The sequence below is a fragment of the Mustela nivalis genome, assembly GCF_964662115.1.
Source record: "Mustela nivalis genome assembly, chromosome: 14".
Taxonomy (NCBI): domain Eukaryota; kingdom Metazoa; phylum Chordata; class Mammalia; order Carnivora; family Mustelidae; genus Mustela; species Mustela nivalis.
In genome coordinates, this window is record NC_139033.1 from 27,293,511 (window position 1) to 27,304,545 (window position 11,035).

Sequence of the window (11,035 nt, forward strand, 5' to 3'; positions counted from 1 at the left end):
ACTACAGATGTTTTTAAACTCCCCTGGTCAACCCTATATATGTATTTTTATGCCATTTCTCATCCCGGAGATTAAATAATACTTACTTATATTTTCTTCTAATGTTTACATGAAGAATTTAGAACTTTAGTCTATCCAGTTTGGTTTTTTTTTTTTTTTTTTTTTACCGTAGCAAATGTCTAAATAACATTTTTAAAAGTGGTTAAACAGTTTTCCTGGAGTACTGTCGGTGAATATTTTAATCATACCTTTCGTTTCCTCACCATGATTGCCTGTTTGATTTAACCTTAGCATCTGTGATATTCAAATTATTTCAGTACAGCAAGCGTGGTCCTTTTATAGTCCTGTGTTACAGTGCGAAATAATTTCAGGTATTTTGTTCAGTTCTTTTTTATAATGTACTAAGAATTTAAAAACCTTAATTTCTTATTTGACAGGGAGAAAATTTCATTGTTCCTTTTGTAGGAGTGGTTCAATGTATTTTTGTTCTGAATAAATTTAGCTTTCCCTTTCTCCATCATATTTGGACAAAAGCCATTCTTAGACTGTATGTACAAAGTCTCTAAAGTTCATGCATTTTTCTACTTTTCTTCCCCTAATAGGTTCAATGAGTTTGAAAAATGAAAATAATGTTTATTACTTGACTTAGTTTCACTTTGTACAAAAGGATGAGTGGATGTAGATTTGGAGTTCTTATCATGAAAAAAATTGCAGCTAAATAATAGGTCAAGAAGGAAGAAATAATCTGAGGGAAAGAGCAGGGAGAACCCAATGAAAAGCATGATTTTCAGGTTGCCATAGGACTGCAGGCCGCATGGGAATTACAGAACAAGCACTGGGCTTCACTCTCAAGGTTAGAGGGAAGTCGTGCTGCTCATATGCCACAGCCTGGCCCCTCTCGCTTCGGAGGGGTTGTTGCTCTAGTAGTTCATCACTTATTTGAATATTACCTCATGGGAGTCTCAGCCACAATTCTGTGATGTCATTAGAACTTTTGTCATTGTCATGGCTTGACAGATGAAGAAAGGCATCGGAGCCGGGGAAGGAAGTGGCTGGAGGTCACACAGCTCAGGAGCGACAGAATCCGGGAGAGAACGGCCGATTTCCAGACCATTGTTCTTTCTGCTTAAGCACTCCGTCGGAGCAACCGATGTTTTCTGATTACATTTTATCATTAACTCGGATTGAGTAGGAAATATTTCTTAAATTCTACTTTTAAAATTATACCATTGTGTGAATGGGCTTCATAGATCAGACTTAAAAAGTAACCTTCATTTGTGTACTCTTGATAGTTACTTTTTTTTCTACAAAAGATTTTATGTCTGTGATTGGGAGCTCCTGAAGGTGAAGGGATGTCACATACACACAAGGGATATCGAACATGCACTCTTTCTATTCTTGTTGTTTTTTGGATTTTTAACTGAAGTCTAGTTGACCTACAAGATTTAATGAGTTTCGGGTGTCCAGTGCAGTGACTCAACAATTACATCCATTATGGAACGTCACCACGAGAAGTCTCGTTACGGTCTGTCACCACGGAAGGTTATGACAACACTGTTGACTGTATTCCCTGTGCTGTCCTTTTCATCCTTGTGACTCCTTTACTTTATAACTGGAAGTTTGTATCTCTTAATCCCCTTCACCTACATATTTATTTTTTTAGAGCTGGGGAGAGGGGGAGGGGAAGAGGGAGAGAGAGAATCTTAATCAGGCTGCACGATCAGAGCGGAGGGGGACGTGGGGCTCGATCTCATGGCCCGGAGCCGAAACCGCCAGCCGGATGTTTAACCCTCTGAGCCACCCAGGCGCCTCTCCCTTCATCTGTTTACTCCTGTTCTTCTTAAGGGGTTAAATTTAGCTGAGTCAAGGAACTCATCAAAATCTGTGAGAGGTCACAAATATTTAGAAGACTCTAAAGTAAAAATCGTCTTCTTCCCTTCATCTCGTCGTGTTTTTTCATTGGATTGTTTTGAATTGTTACTTTGATTAATGTTCCTTTTCCTCATTTTCCACCATTTTTTCTGGCTTTAGCTGAATTCCTAATTCCTACCATATTTTTTTCCTCCTAGGTAAAACTGATAACCAATACACTCTCTTTGTGGCCGGAGGGGCAGTTTTATTGTTGCTGTTTGTTGTTCTAATTACCACGGTCACCGTCATTTCTTCTAAGAGGTGAGTATTGCAGCTCATGCTGAATCTTGGCTCCCCTGAGTCATGCTGATGTGGGGGGCTCTCTGTTACTAACCCCGTAGTTGGCCAAGCTGCCTCCGCACTCACATGCAGAGTTTTGGGTGTTTTTCTGACCCAGTGAAGGAAGCAGTTGTGGTGATACCAGAGGAGAAAGCTAGAGTAGTTCATTTAAGAAGTAGTAGGAGCTGCTCCTGTGTTAGCAAAGCTTTCATATTCTGGGCAGTCAGCTGCTGGGACCTCTGCCGTGTCAGCCCTGCCCTCTGTCATCCTCCTCCTGCAAGGAGAAGAGGGTATTGGGTGAGAGGTGGGGTGTGTGCGTGTGTGTGCGTGTGTGTGTGCGTGTGTGTGAGGAGAGGGGAGTGGGAGGGAGATATACTGAGTGGGGAAGACCAGGGCTGAGCAGTAATAATGCCCTCACGTATTCATTCATCAAACATCTGGTGCGACAGTAGCAAACAAGGCGTGATGGAACACATTCTCTTAAACAAACAACATACTTTATAAGGTTGTTTGGTGTCTGCGACAAGCAACGTAGATGCTAGTCCTAAAAAAATTATTGAGGAAGAGGGGTGTGTTGGAAGGGGCTACATTAGAGAGAGTAGGTGACCACGGACCTCTACTACAGTTTCCTACCTTGTACTATCTGTGGCACTCTTGGGAACTTGCTGGAGTGTTCTGGGTTGACTCTGCCCTGTCTTGCTGTCTCATGTTCACCAACTCACATGTCTAGGAGTTTGTGGTAATATTAGCTGTAATCATACTGAATTAGAATTACTCTTTATTCTTGTGTTCTAATGAAAGTGCTCTTTTGTTAGCAGAGGGAAGGAATACATCCACCTCTTCTCTTGCATCCCAGCAGTATTCCCAAACACATACTCTCTCGCACACGCACGCACCACACTCACATTGCACATGCATGCGGATTAATAGGCTATCAGGTAGGTTTCTCTATCTCGTCTCCATATCCCGGCCTCACCTCTCTGGAGCTGGTATTATAGCTCCCGGGGGTGAGTCACTGCTCCCAACTGCTCCGGGCCTCCGCTGTCTCCTCTCTTTCTTCCAGACACATCTGACTTTTCCTGGTTGCTCTTCTGAAAGTGAGGCTGACGGTGTCCTTCCTGTTTAACACCTTCTCTTGTCTTCCTGTTGCCCCCAGAATAATGGTAAAACTCATGAACCCGTATCAAAAGCGCCCATTTCCATCTAATTAGTGGGGCCCCAAACTAATGCTCATTTATATTTGCTACGTTACTGACAAATTTTGTTAAAACTGCAAGTCTTACTCTGTGAACATACCTGACTCCCCATTTGAGTAGCTAGCAAAACGCTGTTTCCCCCATGTTTGCTCTTGCTCCTGTGGCTCATTCAAGGCGTGGGACCCATGTCTACTTTGGGAGGTCTGTCTGCTTCTCCCTCCCTGCAAAGAGACATGATGTCACCATCTGGAAGCCACTGTACTTCTTCTCTGTTGCTCCTTGTGGCCTGCTTTATAGTGTCATCATTTCTGGGCTCTCCTCCCTTCGTTCAAAGTGACAGCAACTGTGTCTGATTCATTTATTAGTGTTTGAAAGCGTTTAGCACTAATCTTCCAAATAATGAATGGTCAGTCAGCATTTGTCTAATTAAATTGAAACAGAGAACTGTCGTTTTCCCTTTGTCTCCATCACGGGCCGTCTTCAAGTCTTTCCCCGGTCGGAAACTGAGCAAATTAGCAAACTGAGGGAAGGCATCCAGGTTTAGTGACACTAAGGAATTTTCTACTGCTTCACCCTAGTTGATGAAAAATGCACCGAGGGCAGCTGTGACAGCAGGAGCATGCAGGAACACGGTGACATGGTAGGGGGGAGTGAGTGACAGCACGGATCTCCGGAGGGTCACAGATGTTGGACATGATGGATTTAGCTTCATGAAAATGCATCACTTTTACATGAAGAGCTAAACTGAACTGTAGTCTATATTGTCCCACTTGGTTAGATGTGATAAAAAGGTTGGTGGACTTGAATGCGTAACCATGGCGGCACATCGCAAAGGAAGAAGTGTGTGTTCTTTCTCACCTTGCTGCTCGTATCAGTCTGGAATGGAACTGTTGTGAAAAATGACCCAAAGGCTTACATAGTGGTCTTCAGAACTCGGTCTTTGTGACCATTTAAAATAATCCTGCCACTTCAGATGTGCTGACCTGGGGAGAAGCCAAGGGAAAGCACAGTGTGCCTGAAAGAAACCGAGTCCTCCCTTCACACCCAGTACCCCAGAGCCCGTGTGTCAGGGGCATTTCCCGCACCTTCTCTGCTCTCAGTTTGTGTTGCTTCCAGGTAGAGATCAGAATGGTCATGTTGTTAAGGGTGGTTAAGTGGTTGGTGGACATGCGTACATTGGTTAGGTGTGGGAGGAGCCAAAAGATAGTCTACACATTGACACGCGTGTCTATAAGAAATGTAATGTTTAGTGTGCAAAACGTCGCACACTTCGTTTTCCCTTTGTTGTCAACTTTGATGTTCACAACAAATAGGTTCTTTTGCTTTGCCAGGAACTCTCCCAGATTCCACACTGAAAATCCCTCATTCTGGGGAAACTCCTTAAAATCAAGCAAACCAGAGTGGCCAGTCAACCTAGAACAAACCACAGTGTTCACTATCTTTATTTTACAGAGGAGAAGACTGAATTTTATAGGTGCAAATATCTGGTAAATTGCCAAGCACAAGTTAAACACAGAAGATCTGACTCTAAGTTTCTTGTTCTCTTTGCCTCATCATACTGAATATTCTAGGCTTATGCAAACAATATGCTTATTTGGACCTCTTTGGGAAAGTTAATCTGTATTATGATACAGCGAGCCTTGTGAACAATGATCTAACAAAAGATTCCAAGGTCGTAGATTTGTCTCTTCATTTGTAAAAAGAGGACAGTAATAGCATCTACATCACAGATTTCTTTTGAGGAGTAAATAATTTATGTGGAAGATCTGGAAATATCACCTTTACATAACAAACTTACACATCAAAAATTTAAATAAACTGATTGCATAAAAGATTCTTCAAAAGCAAACAAATACACACCGAGTAAGATCAATCTGTGATGATGTCGACACAGTAGGAGGATTTCCCAGCAACGAGGAGAGAACAGCATCCATCATCTGATCAACCTTTCCTTGGAGAGTGACGAGCGTGGCTGGTTCTTAAACTTTCCGTGAAGGAATTACAACTTCATCTTTTTGCATAAAGGGAAAAAACCCTACGTTTTTCTTCTAACCCATCTCCTCTGTGGTCTGGTAAAAGTCTTTTCTGTAGGGGGTGAAAAAAAGATAGTCGTCATCTCCTGTAGTAATATTTTTCTGCGCTTGGGGTAGAGTCCTTTTGTCCAGTGCATGTTCAGTTATCATGGCCTCTTCTCTTCTTCTCTTGAATTTTCGAAGATTCCTCCTGACTTTAGGTTTTATAGTTTTCACTGGAATGGTGGAGAGTTTACAGAGTAGCATGGCTCCAGATGGCCCAAGGAACTGGGGCATCATGGCTCCAGAAGCAATGAGCCTGATAGTCATGAAGGAAGATAGTAGTTTCAAGTCCTGATACTACCACTAACCAACCACATGATGTAGGGCAAGTTACTTTTCCTCTCTTGCCTCTGGTTCCCAATCTGAGTTAAAGACAGAGTTTTTGATGAAAGCTACATAAAATAATCCATTGAGGAGGTCTAGTAAAACACCTGAAAGTTTCTCTAAAGCTTAACTCTATTATCACTGTCATTCAAGAAGTTACACTGTTGGCATTGAAAAGGAAATTTTCTAAGCTCAAGGTTATTTGGAAAAGGCAGTAAGTCATTTATGCAATAACCTACTATGAACCATTCTTTAGTAAGCTGCTGAGATTAATTACTCATATACACTGGCTGGGTGTCCATTTCGATGCCTTTACCATCTGTGGAAATTGAAGAATTAGGTTAAGGTTACTTTTGAGTAAGTGTGTATGAAGCAACTTCAACATATTTAGTGAGGGCATGTAGGCTGGGGGACAAGTAAGGTGTATGACTGTATGCAGTGATCCTAGTGCTGGGGTGTAGATCTTAATGCCTCTACTGAATATGTCTTCTCAGGAGAAGGAGTCAGAAGAAACTCTTTAAAGACTCCTGTGATGCACAGAAGAAGGTAAGTTTTCCCAGAGCTGTCTTTCCCCCCCTTTTGTGCGTTGTAATATCCTGTAAAGTCAGTCCATCTTGCAGTCGACAGTTTTATTGTTCTCCTAGCAATTCCCTGGCCATGTAGTAGATTGGCTGTTTGAGGAAACACCTGTTCTCTGACTCACTCTCTTATTATCGACGCCCTTTGAAACAGTTTGTCTTCCTTTCATGCTCATTGTCTCCACTATTGGCCAGATTCTCTCTTTAACATATATGATTCTGTTTACAAAAATTTTTAAAAAGATTTATTTGTTTTATTTTAGAGAGAGAAGGAGAGACAGACAGAGTGGGGGAAAAGGGTAGGTAGAGGGAGAGACTCTTCAGGTAGACTCCCTACTGAGCATGGAGCCCAATGCACGCTTCTATCTCATGACCCTTAGATCACGACCTGCGCTGAAACCAAGAGTCAGATGCTCACCCGACTGAGCCACGCAGGCACCCCTGTTTACACAGTCTTACAGCAAAGCATTTCCCCAAGTGTTATCTAAAATTACATAAATTTCTCTTCAGTTTACTTATTTGCAATTGAATTCTATTATGACCAAAACATCAAGTAATAAAACTTTTCTGACAATCTAATATGTGCGCTTCAGATTTCTGTTACCTATTTATTTCTCGGTTTAAATTTTTCTTCTGTTAGTTCCTCTGTACACAACAAAAATTTTTTTCTGACTAATTCCTGTCTGGCTTTTTGGCTGTAACTGGGAAGACTAAAGAAATCGTCGCCTTGTCTCATCTGCCGCTGCAGCGAGTGACGCAGCAGTGCCGCCCTGTGCAATGTTGGGGTCCCTTCTGTGTTCACCGTTGTCCACGAGAGCCAATATGAAGCCACATTTATCGCTGTGAATGTCAGGGGAGGGAAGGAGCTTTGCAACTTCCTACTTTGAGTGTTCAACTTGTTCAGACTTTGGTAGAGTAATGATATTTTGAACGATGATTAGAAAGATAGTAAGTTGGACTGTGAAAGAGAAAGAAACTGACCTATTGATTGTTTTGCGGTTTTCAGCAGGCTCCGGAATTACCAGGGGAACTGCAACTTTGCTTTTGCTTTTTCTTTGTAAGCACCAAAACCACTCTCAATTTCCAAAGTACTCACCAAAAGACCCCCTCTCTGTTCCTCTTGTTTTCCTCTCAGTTTCTCTCTGTCTCACCGATGGCTGTAGATTTTCTGCCACATACATGTGTAGGGGGTCACAGTGACTTGATTAGTGTAGAGAATGTTAATGAGTATATGACATCATCTTTAAAGTAATGCCAGTATGTTTTGTTAATTTCTTTTATTGCATTTAGTTGCTTATTGTCAAGACATGACACTGTATACTTTTAAGGTATTATTTATTAAAGCATTCATTCAAAAGAATTTACCAAGTACCCACTATGGGAAATACTATACTAGACTCCCATATAAAAATGAGACTGGTAGTTCTTATCAAAACAGCCTGGGATATTGGGAAAGAGACCCAAGACTAAGTGTTTCATAGCCTAATACAGCAAGTGACAATCTGGAGTAGCCTCCTGCTGCGTCTTCCTCTGAGCCCAGCAAGTCAAAAATGGGATTTTTTCATAGAAGTTCAGTACAATGAAGGGCATGTTTTAGGAGATTAATTATAATAGAAATTTGACTTACACTGTGGTCGATTTGAGGAGAGATTTGCCTTGAGTATCTTTAGTGGCTGCTGAAATGCAGTGCATCATTGACATTCTGTCTCTTTCTAGGCAGCCAACAACTACAGAAATCCCGACTCTACCAATCAGTCATCGGATGGTGCAAGAGAGGATATTTATGTCAACTACCCAGCCTTCTCTCAGAGGCCAAAGACCAGAATCTAAGCGTTTTCCTTGAGCTGAGCAGATTTATGATGACTGTTTTATATTATTTTTTTTCCCACTACTCAGTGCCTACCCTGAATACTAGTTGGCTACATTTATTTAATTTGATAGGAAAAATACCTTCTAACCTGGAGAACATTCTTAACAGAATTGTTTCAGAAACCCTGATTCTCATTAGTATATACGTCAAGGGAAACTCACTGAGTCACTTTATGGAACAATCCAGAGGGGATCCAGCTTCAGACAAGAGTTATTTTCGAAGGTTTAAATGTCACATCTTGGATTAAGTATGGGCATAAACCTGTTTCTGGGTCTCCTTTCGTGGTGTTGGATCCACTGTATTGGTGTTGGCCTAACTCTTATTCACGTGTTTCCTTGTATTTCCAACAACTCTTGGAAATTCATAATCCTTGTTTCTGCCTGGTAGAGAGTTTACTTCTCTGATAAAGTAAATGGATTTTGTTATTTAACCATCATTGAACAGGCATCAAGACTGGAAAGGATGTAATGGCTTAAGTCAATTAAGGGTTCATCTCTAGAACAAGGACCGAGGCCAAAGCTTATTACCAGGGAATTCAGAGTATCATTAGAGGAGGGAGAGGGGAGATGTTGGCTGGTGACCAACAAATGTGGACTGCAAGCCATTCCCAAACATCTCCTGTTGACCAACTGAGAAGAGAACACGTGGACAGATCTGGGTTAGCGCTGTCTCTCCCCACTTTAAAATCTGCTCTATCAGCACAGGCCAGAAGAGTAGTTGGCAGCAGAAATAAATGAATGGTCAAGAGGAAGACAAATAGAACATGGGAATCTCTTCCTTTTCTATCATCAAATGAAAGAATCCCTGATTCTGCCTGGAACTCTTCCCACCCTCTCTAGCTTAGCTTTATGAGCAAGGGCAGTACATGGTCCAATAATAACTTCATGTTTTTGACATTGAATTTTTCTACTTTTGAGAACTATTTTAAATATGTGAAGTCTCTCAAAAGAGTCAGGCATCTAGGCATTATTAGTTGTTTTTCTTTTTTAATAATTATGGGAAATCTGAATATAAGAAAAAGAATGTTAGTTGCAAGTGTGGTTTGGGTTGTGGTAGAACCATGACGGGGAGGAAACTTGGAGGGCTATAGGGAAGGAGGAACAGGGAACAAAGAATGGGAAGACACAGAGAGAACCTTGTCTTCCTTTACAGTTTGGCCAAAGACAACCCTAATGATGTCAATACACAGTAGTTAGTGACTGTCCTGCCATTGTCCACATTCTAGATGGGGTCACATAATGAAAAGTAGTTCTGAAGCTAAATAAGGATCATGAGCACCTTGAAACCACAGTGGTCATTACCAAAGAGGGTGATCATTCATGTCTCAAATATTTATTACTCATCTCTAAAACATTCACCACAAAAATTGCATGTAAGTGTCAAAGCTGTAGGTTTTTATGATAATTTTAAGTGAACCCAAACCAAATTCTCATGGTATCTAGGCAGATTTGAAGCTGCAATTTACAGTCTTAAGTGAGTCAATGGATATTTTATGATGATAGCTTTAACTACTGTGTGCACCCAATAGAGCAATGATTCTGGGAATTGCAGAAATTGTGGGTGCCCCTGCCAGCTTCAAAAGAGAAAAAGCAAAAATGTCCACTCTCTTGAGGTATTTCCAAATTCTCAGTGACTAATATGGGTGAGGAGGAAAGCATTTCTACCAATGCAATAAGGGGAAATGAAAATCCCACTTGAACAGAGAAGATGATGGGGTTAGGGGGTCCTGGGTACACAGTACAACCAGATGCCACTGTCTTGGCAGTTTCCCTCATGGAAGCTTCTACAGCAGAGCCTGCAGACCATTTAAAACCGGTCTCTTTTCCCATGCGTGTTTTGCCTTTTCTTTAATCTGTCTCTCAGAATATTTATGAGAACTATATCCTCTGTCCCTCTTCTCCGTGTACTCCTCCTCTGCAGAGCTCAGGATTTTTCAGGCATTTAGAATCCTTCTTAGTCCTGCTGGAATTTCTCTGCACCCACCCTTGGCCCCACCACGGGTCCTGTTACACTCTCAGCTGTTCATGCTGATGAAATTCTACTCACTAAGGTTCTTTCCCTGGCCATCTTTACTTACTAAGGAAGCACTTTCGTTATTGTCTGTTGAACATCATTCGTAATTAACTAGAGTTTTCTAACTCTCATATATATATACCTACTATAGAAATAATACATGGTATGTATAGTACATTGCATGTGTATATGTGCTACACATACACACACACATAAGTGTTTGTGTGTGTATTTTCCCTTAATCTGTTGTACCTACTATTCTGGTTGTTACTAAGGAAACCGATCAAAACTGTTCCGCAGAATAAAAGGTCAGAATTGAATTAAATTATGTTTTAAATCTTTTTTGAAAGGTGCTCCTTAGGGAGCAAGATGCTTCCTTGGATTCTTTTTTACATACATAATTTATGATGATATATAATATATTACATAAAAATCTATGTTAGCTTTGAATGCCATAAATGTAAATTTGAATATTTACATGAAAGTAACCGGTTAAAGGGAATTGCTGTGTGATGACAAGTTAGGTAAGTTTGTTAAATGTCATTACAGAGTATGCAGTTTTGTTGGGGAAAGAACACTTGCCATGAACCTACGATGACTAGATATTGATTCTATTATCATCAGACAGACCTTGAGACATTATTTAAAGGCCTTTATGCACACTGAGAAAATAGAATTGAAATTTCATTAGCTTGTAATTATGCTTATGGATGCGAGGCAGCAGATGAGGCTATATTCTTTAGTTACTAAATATTAAATTTGTAGGATTTTTAAGGAAGTCAATTTATT

The 11,035-nt window shown here is 40.8% G+C and overlaps 1 protein-coding gene across 7 annotated transcripts in view; it reads left to right on the forward strand.

Moving 5' to 3' along the window:
• The window catches only part of CD226 (CD226 molecule), an 80,549-nt gene extending 69,978 nt beyond the window's left edge, over nt 1-10,571 (forward strand). For 4 of the 7 annotated variants that reach the window (XM_082698912.1, XM_082698913.1, XM_082698914.1 and 1 more), the window contains 3 exons: nt 2,070-2,172; nt 6,280-6,331; nt 8,080-10,571. In XM_082698912.1, coding sequence (XP_082555038.1) covers nt 2,070-2,172; nt 6,280-6,331; nt 8,080-8,193 — 269 coding nt within the window. In that variant the 3' untranslated portion in view covers nt 8,194-10,571. The remainder of the gene's footprint in view (nt 1-2,069; nt 2,173-6,279; nt 6,332-8,079) is intronic. The other 3 variants (XR_014302754.1, XR_014302755.1, XR_014302756.1) reach the window with 1 other exon arrangement.
• Nucleotides 10,572-11,035: the final 464 nt, after the last annotated feature.